The 21666-nt window shown below is 35.7% G+C and overlaps 1 protein-coding gene across 6 annotated transcripts in view; it reads left to right on the top strand.

Moving 5' to 3' along the window:
• EPHA7 (EPH receptor A7) overlaps nt 1-21666 on the top strand; it is a 151925-nt gene that overhangs the window by 48280 nt on the left and 81979 nt on the right. For all 6 annotated transcript variants that reach the window (XM_079297712.1, XM_079297711.1, XM_079297709.1 and 3 more), the window contains 2 exons: nt 5056-5211; nt 6079-6414. In XM_079297712.1, coding sequence (XP_079153838.1) covers nt 5056-5211; nt 6079-6414 — 492 coding nt within the window. The remainder of the gene's footprint in view (nt 1-5055; nt 5212-6078; nt 6415-21666) is intronic.

The following is a 21666-nucleotide window of genomic DNA, read 5'->3' as shown; positions in this document are numbered from 1 at the left end:
CTGATAGGCCACCTGGAAGCCTTTCACTTTGAAAAATGGAGATTTTCTTCTTTTTTTAAAATTGTTTATTGTAGTAGCAAATAATTTTCTTGATTAATATGTCAGTGCCCTATAACTGTTTATTCTTTCTCTTTTGATTATATAAACATCAGTTGTTACATACGTCACTCATAGCCCTCACCGTGTTTCCATCATTGTTCCTAATTTAAGTTCTCTTGTTATCCTAGACACATAATGAATCTCACAGTGTTTATAGTGAAAAGGCTACATAAAAATGAATAGTACTTAACACATCCTTGTTTTTCTTTCTCCTGCCTCACAAGTGGGACTATAGACTGCTGTTTGTTGCCCTCTGCATCTGCCTTCATTCCCTTCTCCGGCGGTCCTTGGACTTTTTTTTTAAATAAATATGAAAAGAAACATATACCTTGTTTGATGTCTAGCAGGCCACTAAAGCATGTGATGAGCTCACAGCAGAGAAGCTGCTATTTTTCTCCATTAGGTGCAGTCAGCAGCTTATGCCATGGAAGTGGCATCATAGTTCTCGTTAGTGTGTTAATTCCTCAATATTTACTTTTGGCTTTGCAAAATTCCATTCTTTACAGTATTTGTATAGCCCCTTAAGGGATACTAAACATACTGGCTAAAAATGTTTGCAAATTCCCTGCCTGCAGTGGCATATGCTACACAGGTTTCCAGGTGGGCACTGTGCACCGATGCCGGAGCTGTGCCCAGCCGTGTGCCACACCCCATGGTCACAGCTGAGTGCCACTGGATGTTCCAGAAGCAAGCAACTTACTCCATGCCCAGGAAGATTGCTGGTATGATTTTCTGGAGGGTCTTTCATTGTATACAGCCAGAATAGCTTTATCTAGGGCTTCCTCTGTCTCAAACCCCAACTCCAGGAAAGCTCTCTCATCCGAGAGATTTTGTTCACTTTGTCTTTGTAGTTCATGCTGAAACTCTGCCAGCTTCCCAAAGAAAAAAAATCTCTGATGGAGGAGGTGAAAAGATTTGCTCGGAGAAGCTGCCATGGCTATTGCAGACAAGTGAGCAAGTCCAAGGAGCTGGTCAGCCCTGGGAGGGTCAGTGATGGACAGTCCCTGGTGGTTTTGAGGCTAAGATACTAAACGAAGAATTGCGCCTTGGCTGAAGCAAGCCTTTATTCTGTATTTATTGTTGATTTTGTAGTATATGGGGAAAGAATTAAAACCTAATTGTGTTGTTTTAAGCTGGTTGAGGTCAGGCAGGTAGGTGCTATTCCGTGTCTTAGTGCTGTCAGTAACAAGTAAGACTTTGGAGCAGCTGTTTGAGCAAAATGGAGCTTCATCTGGGAAGAGCTGTTCTCCTAAATTAGCAACTGTAAATGACACAACAGAGTGAATGGAAGAGAATTGCATTTTGTGCTGCCTTTCTTGCCTTTCTCCACACCCCTGTGCTGCCTTTTGTCATACCCCAGAAGCCCTTCAGTTGCAAAACTACTGCTGGATCTTAACTTGTTTAAGGAACATGAAATGAGTTCACATTTTAATCAAATCAGCAAGGATGGGGATTAGAGCTACAACATCAGAGTGCCATCTCACCAGTTATATCTCCCTGCCTATCTTCTGTCATTGCTTGAGTTCTGTGCCTTGACTTATAATTAAGGCTTCCTTTATAAGGAAGAAAGGCAGTTAAAGAGTGCTTTCCTGTTCTAATGAAATTAAATATTAAAATAGATGTGATCAAAAGTCGTTTGAGTTGCCTTAAGCTTTGCCATGAGATACTTTTGGGAAAGAGTAGCTGTATTTATCACCTTAGATTTGCATGAACACAGCTCTGAGTGTTGTTTGGCTAATGTGTTTGGTTTTGTTATTTTACAATTAACATTTTTAAATGTTCCTTATGGAGGTAGTAGCAGTGGGGATTTTATACCACCTGTCCCTGTAATCTTAAAAATACTACATGAAAAACTAAATTGAATCAAAATACTTAGAATTAAAATAGGGTAGAACAAAACAATCTATCTAAATTACTCATAAAATAAAAAAATCCACCATGGCAATTTGGCAAGGGAAGATAAAAAGGGAGGAAAAAAAAGAATCAAACCAGTATTTTTGAATGATTTTTTCCCATCTGTTAGCTGTGTAGCTGACTGGCAAGTTCTCACACCTTCATAAGTGGTAGAGTTTTTGGATGTGATTTTCTTTGCAAGGACAATGGTATGTATTAAGAACAGATCAGGACCCATAGGCACCCAGTTTTTAAGCACTACAAGTATTCTTCTGCTAGCCTGAAAAAAACAATTTCTGTGAGAAATTTAATTTTATGAAGAAAGATGGCAGAATAATTTAGTTGTATTCCTCCAATTAGTACCTTTAATTATAGTGTACAGCCCTGCATACCCTCCTTTCAGAAGAACTATAAAGTTTTAAAAAACCTGTTTAAAAATGCTGGTTTTATACTGTTAAAAAATCAGTTCTGGAATATTCTGCCTCTTATATCTCTGGGATTTATAAGTTAAAGGGATGGTCATTAAATCACAAGCCTCTTAGTGGACAAAAAGCTAATGGAATGGTAGCATGATTTGAATGCCTGAACCTGCTGCCTGTGTTATGCTGTGTGGGAGAATAATTGGCTTTCAGTCATGTAAACTAGTCACAGACACTCAGATCCTTTGAACTCTAATAAGAAATGCACACTTACTTTAAATAGTGAGTGACTAAGCATATAAATGTCTTGATGAAGTCATCAGGAAAAAAAAAAAAAACCAAAACTGAAAAGGAGTTTTCTGTTTACATTTTGTTATTTCTGTCTGAAATCTTTATTTTACTCTCTGCATCTTTGCCGTGTGATGTTCCCTGCTGAGAAGGACAGACTGGAAACGCAGTAGGGATCTTTGCCTTTTAAGTTGCTCTTTGCTTTGCAGAGGACTGCATGTTGGAAGTTCCAGTGTATTTGTCCAGTATTTTGTTTGGTATAACAGGAACATGACAAATTAAGAAAGGCAGGAAACTATTATTTGGTAATTTTAGCTACATTTCTATTGCAAACACTAAAAAAGTGGACAGAAGTTTAAATGTATGTCTTAAGGTGCGTGTATACAAATCTGTTCAGCTTTTGTCTGCTTTGGTCAGAAAATTTTGGAACAATGGATGAAGGTATAAGAGGATAATTTTGAGTTGAATTTGCCACAGCTATGGATTCACAGGTCATGTTTATCTAAAGTGCTTCTCCAAAATTCTTTTTGTTATCTTTTCTAAATAGCATATATAACAGCTGCTGTGGCACAATCAAGCTATAGCACATTTTACAAGCACGACTAGCTTTTCTTGTGCCTCTTTGTCAAAATCAAAGGTTACTAGCTTTGCCTGCTAATTGGCTATGCCAAATAATTTAGGTTACATCCACTGGGTTTTTCCAGCACAACAAACTCTAAATGTTATGGCAATTTCAAGCATATTTTTCTTAAAAACTTTGGATATTGACAGAGTAATAGACAGCCTGAATTTCCTACTGGTGTAATCCACTATTGATTTACATAATTCATCAGCTTTAATTTACTGTTGTCTTAAGTATTGCCGCATTTGTGGTTTTTTCTCTGTTGCATAAAATTAATCAGACTAATATGACTCATGTTGCTTTAGCACTTTGGGTCCAGTCCAAAGGCTGTTAAAGTCAAAGGTACTCCTCATTGACTTAGTGAGCTTTGGTTAAAGTTCATTGTTTTCATGCTCTTTCCATCACTGCAGTACCAGACAACTGAAATAACAGTTCCAAATATCAGTGTCTTTTGATACTTTGCATTTCTGTTCTGAGAAAATATCCAAGCAAATATGAATGTAACCAAAGTAAATTCTCTCCCTGTGAATACAGAATGACTATTTAACTAGCTTTAATATTTTGATACCCAGTACAAAGTTTCACCCACTGTCCCTTTCCTTTGCATATAGGTGATGGCTTAAGAAGGTTAGACTGTCTGTTAGGGTTGGAACTAAAAAAAAAAAAAAAATTACTTAAATAGTCTGGTTGAAAATATATTTGCTTTATTAGAAGGTTCTGGAGAGTTTTGTGTTTTGTTTCACTCATTGACAATGTTTGTAGGTTTGTCTGTAATCTCAGTGCTGAAACTGAGTCTTAATCTATTTTCAGTGTTAATGTTGTCTGATCCCCACTTCCCTGTTCCTTATTCCCTACAGTTCTCATAGTTTATACATTCTTAAGCTGTCTGTCTAGGTTGCAGTGCTCTGCTTGCAAGTCTAATGGTAGATGTGTTTTATGTATGTTTTTGCCTTGAGAGTTGTGGCAGTAGCTGCAAGAAATATTTCTAAACATCAGCGTTGTAACACAACACATTTTTTTAATTTCTTGGGTTCAAAGTGGGCAAACCAAAGTCAGAAATTCTCTTGTATACATGTTTCTTATTGTCTACCTTTTGTCTTTTTTAAAAAAAGTTTTAATAAGTTTATTTCAACCTACTTGTCTCTTTCTCTGAAACTGGAAAAACTAATTGAGCAGTTTATGCTGTCTGCTCTCCTCCTCTTTGTGTTCTTACCAGCATCATCTTTTAAACAAAATGCCTCATTCTTCCCTCAGGATCAGAGTTTGCTGGTGGGTTACAACTTCTTTGGGTTTCTGAGATCAGGGAAAGAATAAATTTTGCTCCAAAACTACTAGTTCAGACCACTTCAGTGGTCTTAGAGCAGATCTCAAGAGTGTTTTCCTTTTGTTTAGGCCTATTGCAGGCATTCAGATATTTCACACCATTATTGTACTCCACTTTGGTGAAAAATGGATGCTTCTTTTATTTATGTGACCTTCTGTTTTGGAATATTGTACTGCCAGCTGTTGAGGTACATATAGTATATACTTGACCTCATAAAAGTGCCACAAAATTATTAACAGCATCATCTGAAGAAAAAGTAATGGTGAGCCTATCTTGCTTGAGCCAACATAACAGAATGGGCAGTTTAAATGTTTACAGAAATGTGTACCTCATGCGACAGAAATAAAAAAAAGAGATCAGGATAGCAGTCCACGCAAACCTAAATCTTTATTTGTTTTGTTCTCCTTTAGCTTGTGGCCGTGGGTTCTACAAATCCTCCTCACAAGATCTGCAGTGCTCCCGCTGCCCTACTCACAGCTTCTCTGACAAGGAGGGATCTTCCAGATGCGAGTGTGAAGATAGCTATTACAGAGCACCTTCTGATCCACCATATGTCGCATGCACAAGTGAGTGAGTCATGAGCTTAATAGTAAAGGACGTTGCTTAACCAACCAGGTGCAGCCACTTGCAGCGAGTAGTTTTGTCTGGCTTTTCCTGTCTTTGAAAAGTACATTTGCAACGGTAAAAGAAGTTGAAAGGCAGAGGGAGAAATGGTTGACAGTGAATACAGAATCAGCATAAATATGATTTTCAAGTTTGCTTGATACAGCATTGAGAAACATTGCATATTGCATAAGTGCATAATTCACTGTGATAGATATATACAGGCCCATTTCTTTCCAAAGTGCTGTAGACAATGTGTATTATGTGATATAATACCAAAATTAGTAATGTGAAAAATGAAAAGTAACCTCTGTGGAGGTGCATTTTGATTGAACTGTAATTGGATCTGATTTAACCTTCTAACTGCAAATATATAGGCCAACACAGGTTGGCGGTTCAAATAGTGGAAGTCTCCTAAATCCAAAACATAACTAAATATCTCTGTAAAGCATATCAGAGCTGATAACAAAAGACTAGATGCAGCTTGTGCAGCATGTTTAGAACATGAATAAATCCCATATTTGGAAAAAATGTAGAAGAGAACCTTTAAGGTATATTAAGCATTCCTTTTAATTACACAGAAGAGAAACAGCTAAAATCGGTTGCAGTAAATATACAGACAATTGTTATTCTGATGTCTTAATGGAAAATAAATAAAGCTCTTAACAAATGAGTTCAAGAAAGCTTTTATGCAGCCTGCACTAAAAGAATGAAATGTTTCTGTGAAGAAAAATGCTTCAACTGTTTTCTATCTCAGTAATTAAAATGCTACCTGTTTGTCCTGCTGTGGTTTTGTGTAATTACCCCGGACTTCTTTATGTGTTATGTAGGACCTCCATCTGCACCACAGAACCTAATTTTCAATATCAACCAGACTACTGTGAGTTTGGAGTGGAGTCCTCCTGCTGACAATGGGGGAAGAAGTGATGTGACCTACCGCATTTTGTGCAAGAGGTGCAGCTGGGAGCAGGGCGAGTGTGTTCCCTGTGGGAGTAACATTGGATATATGCCCCAGCAAACTGGATTAGTAGATAACTATGTCACTGTCATGGACCTGCTAGCTCATGCTAACTACACGTTTGAAGTTGAAGCTGTGAATGGGGTTTCTGACTTGAGTCGTTCCCAGAGGCTTTTTGCAGCTGTCAGTATTACCACCGGCCAAGCAGGTAAGTTTTCATCGCTTATGAATCTCAACACTGTGAGACTGATAGAAATTTGGAACATTCAAATTATAGATGCTGTGAATCAGAAGTGTGTTTAGTGTGTTCTGGCTCATTAATCTTTTTACCTTGCCAGCTATTTAATTTGAGCTTATACTATTTCAGGATAACCTGTCTTGTTTCTTGGCTTCAGCATTGCTTTCAGAAAGCATTCACAAAAGACTTAAAGGAGACACACGGCTTTGTCATTAAATAGAATTTCTTAACTTAGGAACTTTTTTTTTTGTTGTTGTTCTTACTTCATTATAGTTAATTCCTAGTATTTGAAGATTAAAAAAATAGATGTGACGGTTCTGTGTGGACTTTCCTTTTGAAATTTTTAAACATGTATGGGAGTCTTAGGTCACTGGAAGATGGTTTGGATTTCTAATGGTGTTTTCAGTGTTAATGTTTTCCCTCAGGACAATATTTCTGATTTATCTTATATTTCCAGATATTTGATTATGAGATGCAATGAGAATGTGATTATTCTTTGTTTCTTCTATTTATCATAATCTGACAGGTGAAATGTCAGAGGAAATAAAATCAAACCAGCATATCACCCCAGGGGAAAAAAAAAGGGCTTTAGTTTAGTCTATAGCTGAATTAAAAAAAAGAAAAAAGAATTCTCAGATTGAGGTTTCTGAACTGGCGAGTTGCTTGTTGATAAAATTGCAGACAATAGTGTCCTGTGGTCTTAAAAGAAGGGTAGTAAAGCTAACCTTGTGTAATTTAAACAATCTTAAACCAAATATTATTTGCAAGATCTCACTTTCAAAGAAATGTTGTAAAAGAAAATATAAAGTGACTAACAGATATGATGCTTCCTGTAAAAACAGCTATATTTTTTTCAGTAATATTTTAAAAGATACTTCATACTTATATCTTGGAGGAAATTTCAATGACTGTGAATCATGTTTTTTTTTTTTTTCATAATGCAGTAGAAATGATCTCCAAAGTAATGTTTTGAAATAAGAATAAACTCACCAAACAAGGCAAATAAACAAACAAACAGGAAAAAAATGTAGTTATTTTTTACATTAAAGATAATAGTCTGAAAAAAAAAAAATAGGACAGTTGATAATGGTGTTAAAGTTAGGCTGGAGTATTTATGGGATATTTAATCTCCCTATAGTGCTTTCATGGACTCCAAATGCACATTTTGTATTATTTTGAAACCTTCTCTGTGGCTGAAAGGATTGGTCTCTGTGTTCATTCAGTTCTTGAAGTTTATGATGAGATTTTCAGCACAGAAAACTTACCCTGAAACTATTTTTGCACCACAGATGATATTATTTTGTCACTGTGATTTTTCATCTTCAAAATAATTCTCCAAACATGCACAGGTGGACAGTGTTGTGCTCTCTGTAGATGACTGTACAGAACTATCACATGAAGAAGAGGATTTGGACTTTTTCCTATTTAGCTGAATCAAATTGGCTTTACTGTATGTGCTGTGACGGTTCAGTGGCACACAGGGTAAAGGAAGAAACAGTGCAATTTAGTGGCTAGTATCACATCTCAGGAAGAGGAAAAAGCCTTTATCAGAAGTTTGTTGTGTTTTTTCCAAGATAAGTCATTATAGTTCATTATTTTGTGTTGCCATAGTCATGGTTATACAGGGCTTTTATTAGGACAGAAGATGGTTATTCTGTGCTATAAGTAGCACAAGCTATGTGATTTTATGAAATAATCCTCACATCAAGCCCAGAGATAGCAGTGAAACTATAGTTTGCATGTGTGTTAGAGACAACATCTAAACTTTACTAAAGCCTTAAAGTAATCAAACATCTTCAACCTCCTAGACAAGCTTTGTAAGACCATGAAGGAGATCTGACTCTGTTCCTTCCCACTCTTCAGTTTGGTGTGGGATTATGCACAGACCAGCATTCCCCAGGATTTGACACTGTTTAGAGAAAGGGTAAAACTGAAGCTTTGCCTGTTTAGCACTTCTGAATATAAAGATTTAAAAGCTTCCAATTTGACATCTGAAAGGAATATACATGGGGGGACAGATTTTGAAAAAAAAAAAAAAAAGGCTTTAAGCTCTTTTCATTGCAGTTTTCTCTGTAAAATGAAGGTAGCCTTCACTTTTCCTTACCAAGCTCATCAAGATTTTCTGATTAGAAGTGCCACATAAATGCAGCTTTTTATTTTTTTCACAGAATTAAAAAATTTGTGTTAAAGAAAATGCAGACGTTCAGAACAAATTCATTTAGCAGAAGGAAAGACCTCTGCTACTCTTTTTTTTTTTTTTTTTTTTTTTTTTTTGCAACAGTGTGTTTTGGATGCTAATACTGATTTCTTTGGTTTCTCAAGGAGGAAAATATTTTAGGTGGAACAGATTGATGACTATAATTGAACAGAAAGAGACTGGTTGCTCAAAGGAGACTTTTATGCTTCTGTGTTTCTCTTTTATTTTACCATGGAGAGAAAGAAAATGTTGGATTTATTTATAGCCAAGTAAACTAGGATTCATGCAGCTCTCATTTGTTCCCTGTGTGACTGTTCTATACTTCTAGCAAAACGAACTTTTTCTATGCTCATACTGCTTTTTATGTGTGTAAATGTGTCTAACTAAACCTTCTTCACATGTTATTATGCTAACACAATAGGTGGCTCTGTATAATTACTGGGTTCACCAGTTGCACAGAGGATTGCAATGAGATTTTCCCTTTGTAGTTTTGGTTTAATTGAATTGCTCCTTTGTGGCCATAGTCACAAAATTCAAATCATTGTGTAATGATAACAGGAAATTATTGATAAAAGAATGGGGTTATAGAATATATTCAGTGTTTCTTCACCCACATGTTACAAGCTTCTGATGAAACAAAGAGAGCATGACACATAAAAGAACCAGGTGGTGGATAAAAACCTATTTATATTTGTGGAAACAGCACAATAAAATGACTTCAAGTGGGTAGGTATCATTTCACATCGGTTATACATATACACGTATGACACATTGCTATTCATTCCTTGTTTTAAAAAGACTTTGTGACTAGGCTATCAGTTGTCATATGGCATATTTTTATGCTTCAGCCAAGAACCATGAGGCTTTTGGTTTTGCTGGGTTTTTTTGGTTTTTTTTACAAGATTAAGTACACTAAGTCCCCCAGGAGTAAACCATCTTGTTTCATATCTTGCCTATCCAGCATCATATAAAGAATACAGATGTATTATTTCCTGTATACAGTACTGCAAGTTGATCTATTAGAACCCCTACATCCTTGTAGAATTCAGATTTAAATGTGCCTGAGCTCTAGTTGCAATAAACAAATGCACTGAAGAGCTGCACCTGGTGAACAGCTGAAAAGCACTACCTTTGCCAGCTTATTGAATGTGTTTTTACCAAAGCTAAAATTGAACACTTCCCTGAAAAGATATTCCCCTTTCAGTTGTACTGGTATTTCCTTTTGATCTGTTAAATTCCTTCCCAAATTTTGCATTTTTTCCATACAACACCCAGAAGGTGAATGGGAATATTGGGTAGGTTTCACTGCAGATGAGTATTTGTTTTATTTTGGCATTCTTACTTTTTCATTTTACGAAATATGCTTCAATATCAATTTTATAATTTTTATGATGAAATTTTTGCAAAGATAGTATGTTTTTAAAACTATCTTTCTGCATCCTTTTCTCCAGATTTTATCTGAATGAAAAATTGACTCATCTCTTGTAAAGGGATCAAGGCCTTGATAAGCTTAGGATATTTTGAATGAATACCAAAATTTATCAGGGTTTGAGGAAATTTAAGTGTGAGTCCTGAGCTAGCTTAAATTGTCTTTGTAGTCATTGAAAAGAAAAAAAATCACATCCAAGGGGTCGCTCATCATGCCCTATTGCTGTAACTAAGACAAACAGAAGTTAAAATGTAATGCCTATAGCTGTCCCTAAATGTACTCATTGCTCCTGTGCAGGGAGCACTTGCTAATGCTTGCTGCTGCTTCACAGCAAGAGAAAGATGCCCCATAGCACTCTTAGGTCATGCTGTGCCTTCAGATGCACTTAATGCCGACAAACTTCAAGTGGTTAAAAAACCCTGATTCAGTTCCATAATCAAGACTTCATCTTGACAAACATTCTTTTTTTAGTAACAGTTTCTTTTGTATATGTTGATTTGCTGCTATTCCTTTTTTGTATCTTAGAGTTCAATTTAAGACCTTTTCCTTCAAAAAAAAAAGCAGATCCCAGATTTCACAGTTAAAAAAAAAAAAAAAAAATAAGGGGGAGCTGAATTTTTCAAATTGGCATTATCCCAGGAACTTGAACTGACAAAAACATAACATGCTATAAAATCATGGCTATTAGCAGCAACATGATAAGAGGAAATGGATGAATGCATAAATGCAAATATGTGAGATGGGTTCTTTCTTAAGTAATTCCATAGCCTTTCTAAATGAGAGACACTTCACACTCTCTTGTTACATTCTCCTTTCATTCTTGCTGCTTATAATTTTTCTTTCTTTCTTTTTCTTTCTTTCTTTCTTTCTTTCTTTCTTTCTTTCTTTCTTTCTTTCTTTCTTTCTTTCTTTCTTTCTTTCTTTCTTTCTTTCTTTCTTTCTTTCTTTCTTTCTTTCTTTCTTTCTTTCTTTCTTTCTTTCTTTCTTTCTTTCTTTCTTTCTTTCTTTCTTTCTTTCTTTCTTTCTCTTTCTTTCTCTTTCTCTCTTTCTCTCTCTCTTTCTCTCTTTCTCTCTCTCTTTCTTTCTTTCTCTCTTTCTTTCTTCTTTTTCCTCAGCTCTCAATTATCCCCACTCATTTTTTAAAGTCTCTTCTTTCATAGCCTCTGCCCTACTGACCATCTATTTGTTTCCTGTTCCCTGTCACTCTCACTTAAGCCTGCCTTTCCTTCAGCAATGATCTGTCCCCCAGCAGAGGCAGCAATCAGGAAGATTGATGCCTGCGGCTTTCCCCGTCACTGTGACCTCAGTGTTCTAGTCCTGTTCTCACTTCTCTCCTTTCCCCAGGCCATTTTGGTTTCTTCCCATACTGCCACCAAGTTGTTTTAATCTACCTCCATCTGCGTCTTCCATCCAATGCTCACTTCTGGTGCTACATGACAGCTTATTACAAATAGCTTCAGTGTTCAATTTAGCATTTTTTCAATGTTTTCCCATTTCAGTAGACTTCCTTTAGCTATGGATTTCCTTGGTTATTTCCTGCAAATGACTTTACTTTTCGAGTTATGCTTCATCTGCTAACATCCAACTGTAGGTCAGCTTTTTCGCACATTGGTATGGCTACATCATCAATATTTATTTTTTTTAAAAGCAATGCCTCATGTAAAAATAATTCAGATTATAAAAATAATGTTTTCTTTTTACCAAATGTGTTCCACCTGTTGAATGATTTTAAAAAAAGTCATTTTTCAAATGTAATATTCACTAAATGCTTTCATTAAATGGAGGTTTTTAGAAACATATATGTGGTAATGACTGCATTTTGGGTTACCTTTTTGCTTTTTTTTAATGGGAGCTATATGGATGTCTGTGCTTATTCTTAATAATATTTAAAATATATTTTAATATTTTTAAATTTTTTCCTAAACCAGTAGGCAGAGAGCATATATGTGTAAGTGTTCTGCACTCCGTGGTGACCAACTAAAAAAGGAAAAATTAGAGTAGAAATGAGTTGCATATGATAGTTATTATTCTTCTACTTTTTTAGATGTCTTTTCAGTACATTAAAAGAATGGATTCGGTTATTTCTGTGGAGCTAAGACTGCTTATTGATCTGCAATCACATTACCCTGAACTAATATCACAGATTTTTTTACAGGAGGCGATAACTGAGTTTATACCTGAATTAAACCAATGGATAAAAACTTGATAAGAATTCCAGTCCCTGTATAGCAAATGCCATCAGATCAAGGAAAGCAGTTTGTTCATTCACTGATTGTATCAGGTCATATTTAATATTGTGACATCCACAAGGTTATAGAGATACTACAGAATTGCAAGGTTCTGGCATTATTATTAGATTATTAAATGTTAGATTTTTCTTCAGGAGTTTCAGTGTATAGGATGTAACATGGTATGGCACATATATTTGAGATTTTCGATGATATTTTATATACACATATATTCCCAAAAAAAAAAAAATGGAATGACATGCAGTATGTTTTATACAAAAATGTACCACAGAGTATCCTATTGATATTAATTCCATTTTTTTCTACTATTTAGTCCTGATTTGTTTCAATATTTTTCACTGAAAGATAAGAAAGATAGAAAGCAAGCAGGTGCTAACTGTGTTGCTTAGGGTCTGATCCTGCACCGCTGAAGTCAATGGAAGCTTTGTCATTGACTTCAGTAGGAGCAGGATTTGAACCTTATGCTCTGTCAGAACACACAGGAATCAAAGTAATGGGCACTCTGTCATCCTGAAAGAAAATTTAACTTCATATCATATTTTGAGTCTGATTATGTCAGGATTTTGCACATCAGTTTATGACTGAATGTAATTTGGATTTTTTGTATAGTGTACTAAACTATGTAAGTTTTGTATAGTGTACTAAAGTAGTATACAACTAGGTAGTTTTTTTGTTTTTTTTGTTTTTTTTTTTTTTTTTTGTTTTTTTTTTTTTTTTTGTTTTTTGTTGTTTTTTTTTTTTTTTAAATGGATATCAGAACTCTTGTTTGTCCAGCTCTATCATAAAAACTTTTTTGGAAGAGATGTAATAATTTTTGCTAAGAAGCTATTTTTTTTTTCTATAAAGATTATGCAAATTTTGCAATAGTTAGAAGTGAAAAGAATGGGAAGCTTCACTCTAGTGTAACTACACAATGATAAAGTAAAGCTTCAGCTTCAAAGAAGCAGAACTCCAAATTAGAAATGGTCTGATTAAGCTATGTATGTTGAATGTTTGGTGGCAACCTGCTCAGAGAAGCATGACAGCCACAGGGCTATTGACTTTCCTGTGCACTGAGCTGTTGAAAAAGCAGGTTATGTCACCATGGTCTAATGTACACTACTCAAGAATAATTTCACCAACTGCACAATAACAAACTATGTACTTGAGGAGGAAAATGAGCAACATGAAGCTACAATTTAGCCATGGAAAGAAGGGATTACTTTACTGATGTCGCACAAAGGACTAGGAGCCCCTTTTTCCTTTAAAAAATATAGACCAGCTATCTCCTCAATATTTATGAGTTAAACCAGTTGTATTCATAAAAACAGTGACGAAAAATTAATCCTGATCTGAAAGAGCAAGTGTATGTGTTAACATCACACCAATCCCTGAAAGGTCTCTAAAATTTAAGAGCTGTACTTGTGACAACTGCTGGGTGAATTTTTAAACCCTCATACATGTGCCTGGATTCTTCTTTCACTTCATCCATAGTTAGATATTTTTTTCTCAGGGCCACAAGTCCTTTTCAACAAAATAGAAACTCTTTGCACTTTATTGTACTTTTTGGGAACTTGAATACATGGTTCTGTGACAACCCAGCTAGTGTCAAAGACTTTAAGACAGCTATACTACAAAGATATATATTTGTATATTTATATTTGGTGGTACACATTCTAGAGCAGCTAGTTAACTTAAGTGCAAAGAATATACAACTCCACAGACCATTGATTTTCACAGCAGAACAACATCTCCAGATCTTCGTTTTACTGCCTCCTGTGAGCTGTAGTATGGTAGCTGGATTCAGGATCTAAATAAGTGCAGGACATCATCAGCAGGAGCTCTGAACTCACTGTTACTTGTTTCAGACCTTTTGAAGAGTTCAAGTGCCATTGTCATTAGAACAAACAAAACCTTTTAAGTGCTCAGATGCTTTTTCAATGAGAAATGAACATCACTGTTGAAAGGCACTATTGCAAATGTGTAAGTGCTACCAAATGTAAATCCTAATTAAGGTTGAATGTAGCAAATTAAAAAATTCTTAGACTGCAACATCTCTATATAGTAAAGCATTTGATGACAGCATGGCATGGAGCCAATCTACTGTAATGCCTCCTGTGGAAATCTTTAGGAGAAAGAAGGTAGCTTGTATAGGGAGAGCTAAATAAGTTTCTTCATTAAACTTAAATGATGCCATGTAGAATTGTCCAGCAATTTAAGACAATTTGTTTCCAGTTTCCTTTTTTTATATGTATTTTCTTTAGAAATAGAGTCAGAGATTGCTGCTTCTCTTTTGGAGTGCATCATATTTTTTTTCAGTTACTGATTTTATATTTGTTGTGTGTGCCAATAAGCTTCCTTTTTTAGAAGGAAAACCAGATTTGGCTAAATGGGGCCTCAGTGGGAAAATACAATGATTCACCTTTGGCAAGAAAGGGTAAAGATTGACAAATTCTGTGAAGAGCTGGGTATGATCTTTGTGATGCTAGTGGGGTAATACAAAAGGGAAACATCTTCCTTAATAGAGCATTGCTGACTTACCCACTATGACAACCCATGGGTGTCAGCAGATTTTTTTGGGTGCTGGAATAGTCTCAATAATTAATAGCCTGAACAATTTTTGGCAACTTTGACACGTTGCTGCCCTATGTAGTTTCTTGTGCTTTGTATGTGATAGAACCTCCCCTAATTCCATAGGGCATATTTGTAACTGAGCAGTTTTATCTACTGCTCTTTAGTGTGTGTATTGTTTTGTTAAGCATTTCTGTAGTCTTTCCCTGTAACAATCAAAATATCTAATTGGTTCTATTTCTAGAGAGAACTCTCATGGCAATTTACTGAGGAAGCTGCAGTTGAAGGCTGGAAATTGACAACAATAAAAGTGTTATCCCAAGTTCAATAGTTAATGTTAAGATAGGAGATACTGATTATCTTTTTCTTTGCTTCGTTAGTGATGAATGGAAGCAAATTTGATGCAGACAGCAGTCTGGTGGAATGATGCAGAGCTATCTATGAAAACATCTGTACTAATCCACCAATGCTGTAAATTATAGCTACAAGCAAACGACATTGATCCAAGAGGATCATTAACAGCTTTAACCAACTGATCCAAGTAATAGGGTAAATGAGAGTACATTATCAAGATCTGTTTTTTACAGCTGTCAACTACAATTGCTGAAATATTGTTACTACTTCCTCTCAACTTCAACCATTTTATGACTTAAATTTAGTGTATCCTATTGTGGTCAACCAACAAGGATCAATTAAGTGGTAAAATACGCAGGAAAAAATTGCCCGGTGATCATGCACTCCATTTACCAGGAGGTCAGTCACAAAGGGAGAGATAATTGCTGCAAGCCAGCAAAATTAATCGGGGATGAGCCAGAAAGGATGATGTATGTTCTGTGACAAAGTACGTGACAGAGATGTACGTATAAACCTGTAGCTACTTGCCTTGTTGAGGACACAAGGACAAGAGAAGGAGACATGTGAAAAACAATTAGCATGGCTTCAGAGTTAGCAGTTCTTAATTATCCATAACATGTCGACATCAGATAATTAGTGTCCCAATTTTTAACAATATTTGGTCATTAACTACAGTAGAATAAGAAAGATCAAGAACAGAGCCATTTGTCTGAGCTAAGTGTTGCATAATGGTGTCTACATGTGAACATAATACAACTAAATCATGCTCATGGTAATGACACAGAAATCTTCTTACTGTGGGACCAATATAAATGTCCTAAATTCGAGCTTATAACAAGCTGCTTTTTATGTTTCCTAAGGTAGTTTGTTTGTGTTGGCACTCTGCAAAATAAATAAGACTTGAGTGATAGCTGTAGTTTTAAACTTCCTGACTTGCTGCTTTTATTTGTACATATAAATTTTCACAGCAAGTGTCATAAGTCCCATGACTCAAACCAATTTAGTATTAATGCTGATTAAGAAAAGGTCATTTCTAGCTCAGTTTCTAAACATCCAAGACTCAGAGCATGCTAAATACACATCTCTTTGGAAATTTTTCCTTCAGCTCCTGTATTCTCTGTCAATAGTTTTTGACCACTTTTAGCTGTGCTTGACAGAGAGGTAGAAATCTTAAGATCTTACCTGTAGTTAGTGGGCCAATAGAGACCTCATTCCTTACTGAATGAGGTAAATCGTGTGTCAGACACAGGAGAATCCACATGTTCAGAAACACAGAAACCCTTAAGAAAAAAAAATCACATATCTGCTTGAATTTTTCCAATGTTAATGCAGTAAATCTTAGAAGGGCAGAATGGGATGTTTCATGTCTTCCACTGTGTTTCTGCTATTTAAGAGAGGGAGAGGCAGATACACACACGTGTACATGCATGCACACACATACATGTAGCTCAATCTCCTTTCAGTCACTTTTTCTTCTATCCTGTTAGTGTAGTTTTCAGAATTTTTCAGATAGATCTCATTTCCTCTTAAGTAGATTTAAAATTAGGGATAAGTCCTGTCATTCTGTGGTTCTTAGCTTTGCTTTGTATGACCTCTCCAAAACTCTTACCTGTGTTTCAACAGCTTGTACAAAATTATCCATTGAATCTGGTGTTTTGTCTCATGTGTGCATTTGCAGCAGCAGACTCTTCAGCTTCTGTATCTGCCATCTCCTGTCTGCTAATGTATCTGTTTGCCATCTCTCCTTTTGACCTTTTCTGTCACCTAAACGTTTCTTCTTTTCTTTTTTTTTTTTTTTTTTTTTTTTTGAGAATCCCATTTCTTAAGTCATCATGGAGAGCTCATATTTTTCCATAATACCCGAGCTCCTATCAGGCAGTAGTGGCTGAGTCAGCAGAGCATATTCAAAGCTAGTAAACCCTGATGGTTATGTGGAGAAATGCCATTTATTTCGCTAAAGAGTCTATTTAAGTTCATACAGCCTCTAATCATGGCTGTGAAATGAGGAATTGGATGCTAATATTTCAGAGCCAATACAGTAATGATGTGTCTCTGTGGACCTCCTGTGGAATTATTCCAGATATTCCCTTGTGTAGCTGAGATCAAAATTTCACCCTTAGTTCTAATTTTTTGTATTGCAGCTTAACTGATAATGAAGAGGGAAAGTGTCATTGCACTTTATATGGCATAGAGTTAATCACGTGGAGTATTTTAGGGCTAAACGTTCTGCTCTTTGGTGTTGGCATTAAACATTAGCATTTAAATCTTTGGTGGGTATTTACATTGTTGTAGTCAGTGGAGATTGATAGGTTTCTTTAGGGAGTGATTTGGAACAGGAGCCAAGTTTAGGAATTGTGCATTGACTCGTCCTTAATTACAGAGGAAGCGTTAGATTACCTTCCCTATTTAGCCACCTAAATTAACTGGCAAAAGTTGATGACTTGAATGCCCTCTTCCCCCCACCCAGCACATACACGAATGCTAATTTCTGCCACAATATTAACATTAAATATTTACATGATTTTATTTATTTTCAAAATAATACTAAGCAAGTAAGCAAATTTTAAAATAGTTTATTGTCTGAGGGATTTTAAAACTCTAGAAATTAATTTGCTTGTCTTATTAGTAATTCATTAGTGGTTATTGAGACCTTTTGAAGCTGTTTACCAAGGACTGAATTAACCAAGATGCTTAGTGAGGATATTCATAAACAGGTGTATCCTAAAAATAGGGATATTTCACTTGATTGCAGTTTGAAGCTTTAATGTTAAAAATGTTTTAAAAAAATAAAATATTTTTTCTATGATTTATATTTATTGCAATGCGAGTTAAGAGTCCCCATTAGGAGGGCAGCAGGTGCTTTACAGCTTATTTTGGCTACAATAATGCAGTTATGGCCACCCATCAGTGTTACAACCTTCTGTGTAAAAAATTAATTTGATGAGCCATGCAGGGGCACAGAACAATTACAGTCAAATAACCTTCAACGAGCAATAAGTAGAGAAAGTGAACTCCTTCACCAAACTCCTGGAAGATGTTTCTCAGCATTTCCCTAGCAGGTACCCCAGGCTCTCAGAATATTGTCACATTCACAGTGCTTTGGAGGGTAAATTCTGAATGGCAGAGAGATTACCTTTCAGATCTATACTGAGATGTTGGTGGTGATCTCTCAGGAAGACATGTCCCATCCCATTTAGCAACCTATAGATCTAAATTGATAGCTCAAACTCCACTGGGATACCAGCAGACAGGCAGTGGGACTCTTAAAGAAATTAATGGGTGTTCCCTGTTTACCAAAGCTAAGCCTGCTCAAAAGAGATCAAATTCGTCCTCTGTTCCTGGCATGTCAGGGCTCATGCTTGCAAAATTAACTTCCTCGTCTCTCAGAGTAGTGTTTCCATAATGAGATTGCCAGAATTACGCCCAACTAGCTAAGCACACTAACAAAGTAACAATATGGACAAGAATGAATTCATACTCCATTCTCAACTCTAGTACCATTTACTTTACCTAGATTAAGTTTACCAAGTCTCCTGAGGTAAATTTATAGATCAGGAGGTCTATAAAATTTGACTTCTTGCAAAATATTGTAATGAGCTAATCTCAAAGTGATAAAACTATTCATAAAATCAGCACAGCTCCTTTTCTGGGGGAAATACCACAGCTGCCAGCTGCAGTGAAATTGGTAAACTGGTATGATGCCTCTCTTGGTCACATGCTCATATAAATTTCTGTGAATGCAGAACACTCCTGGGAACAATCATAGCTTGTTTCATAAATTTTGTTTTGAAAATGGGTTATACTTTCTATTAGACCCACAAAAAGTGCTTCAGTTTGTAATTCCTATTTTTAAAGTTTGCATTATCTTTCTATACTGACTTGACTTTTCCTTTCCTCTACTCACTATGAAGCCTAGGAAAGATAAAAATATTTAGAGCATGTATAAAATAGTTTTGAATCTACTGATAAAACACACAGAATTGTTGTTTCAAAATGTGGGAAACCTCAAGTATATTTTTGATAGAAGACATTAAGTAAAGAATTTCTAAAAAATATTCTCTTACCTTCTTATGCTCTGATTCAAAGTCAGTGGTAACTCTCATAGGTATCTAAGCCATTTAAAATGACTAATAAGGACAAATAAGGTGGCACAAAATTGTTTTGCATTGAACTAGCTCCAAACAGTCAGTATTATTGAGTATCACAACCTAGAGAGCTAGCATACGTTTAGAAAAAATAAAGAAAAAATGAAGAAAAAAAGAGAAGGTGGTCATTATTGAACTTTTTAATGCATTGATCCTTTTTCATACATTTTAATAATCTCAGATGTTATATCTAATATAAGGTTGTTTAGAAATTTTCTGTAAAAATCTGGGATCTGGGAAATGCTTATCCATGTAAATGCTCCATTTCCTTCAAATATGGAATAAGTACTTAGCAGTTTGCATAAACTAGCTGTAAAAAATTACTTGATGCAGTGTTTTTTGGAGGTTTTATTCTGTGTTCAGGAGTGCATGTAGTGTAATCGGTGCATCTCAGGGGGAGCTTTGGTGTAAAAGGAGTGGATTTTGACCCATGTAGCTGTAGAAAGTAAAAGTCCGTGATCTCCATTAGACTGTATATCCCGCTGGGTAGTATCAGTTGCCCTTTTGTTATTGTAAGCTCTTTCTCTTACTTTTACTGTTTAAATAAATACATTGAAGCCAAAGAGTTAATGACAAATTCAGGAAGTCTTGACTTAGCGGTGATGAAGTGAGATGCGTCTTGTGCCGTTCAATGTACACAATTTATAGCCCCGTTTGATTGCCGCGGCATGTCCTGCGCCTGTAAGGATTGCACCCGGGGGACCAGTCAGCTTATTAATTCATCACTTGCTTCCTTTCACGGTGCAGTAACCCTTCATGCCGTACAAGCAGAGTGATCCTGGAATCTGAAGGCTGGTTCCACTCTAGCTGCCCCTTTGTGTGCAGGCACAATGCTGGTAACTTTTCCCCGGGCTCCTCTTTCCCGGAGGCCGCCTTACCCTCCTTTTGTCTCACAACAGGAGCATGGTTACAGGGACTTCCAGGGGGGAACGGCCTTCCACAAGTTAACCTGTAGCTTTCTTAAGTGCCTTTTGATTTATCTGTCACCTGATCCATCAGCAATGAATAATTTTCATGGAAGGTGCACTTTAATTACCTTCCCATTTGACTAGCATTATCATGCCCTATCTAGGTAATTAATCTCACAAAGTATCCAATTTCAGTCTTTATTGCTGGCAGGCAGGCCTTCTGAATTATATGTGCTTGAATGGGCATTGGGTCTGTTGTTAAACCAAATAGGCCATGAAACAAATTTTGGGTCCTTTCTCTTTTTTTATCTTTTGTTTTTTTTTTCCCCTTAGCTTAATGGATTCGTACAGATGTTGTGGTCTAGTTGCTTTTGTTGACATAGTTGAGATTTGCATAATGTAAAGCAGAAAAGGACAATGGTAGAAAATGATGGCTGATAAAAAAATAATTAAAAGCATAGATCATAGAAGTCAATCAGTCTCTGAAGAAATAGTTACCAGGTTGTGAAACTGGGTACCAAAAATAATCTTTTTTTTTGCTCTAGAATAATGTATAACTCTCACAGCATGAGCTCTGTATTACTTTGTAGAACTAGTGCGTTCACAGGATAAATTAGAAGTCCACCTCCCAATATCAGATTAAGGATTTCAGACTCTGTTCAGATTTTTGTTTCATTGCTCTGTGGGTAAAAGATAGACCTTTAAAATGTACTGTTGAAAAAGAAAATTAAATAGCATGGCTATTAATTTTTAAATTAAATTTTTAGGTAGGGTTATTTTTTCTTGTGTCTGTCTCATTAAAAAATGGTGAAGAACTTAGGTACTTGGAAAACTGAAGAAAAATTGCCTCACTGGTTAAAAGTAGTTGCATGGTGCAAGTCTTTCATTTGGTTGCCTACAGATTAGACACACTGAGTATTTTGAAATTCCTTTCTAATTTTTTTGAAAGTGTTTTTTTCTTCTCTGTTTCCTGTCAGTTTCTTTCCCATTCCCTAATTAAAAAAAGAAAAAAAAGAGGTTTATTTTTTCCAAAAGTTTTGACGGAAGAAAACTGCAGATGCAGCTGAGAATTCCTTGAGAATTTTCACAAGTCCATTTCCTCAAAATAAATTAACTCACTTTATCACTGAAGCTGATAAAGTAGTGTATTAGTTAAGTTTCATGTTTTAAGTACAGAACAGAATTGATGGATTAGGGAAAATGAAAGGAATTTTAAAAATGTGAGGATTTGTGAGGAAAATTATGAAATCTTAAATTCATAGGATTTTTCTTTGTTATAATTTTTAAGGTAACCAAAGCAATCTGTATGATGTTTATAATTAAAAGCCCTTGAAAGAAGCAGACAATTTTACAAAGGTGTGAATTAACTTACAACAGAGTTTTTTCCATA

Source organism: Erithacus rubecula (assembly GCF_903797595.1).
Source record: "Erithacus rubecula genome assembly, chromosome: 2".
In the NCBI taxonomy this organism is placed as follows: domain Eukaryota; kingdom Metazoa; phylum Chordata; class Aves; order Passeriformes; family Muscicapidae; genus Erithacus; species Erithacus rubecula.
Note: the sequence above shows the minus strand (reverse complement) of the source record. Positions and strands in the feature narration are given on the sequence as shown.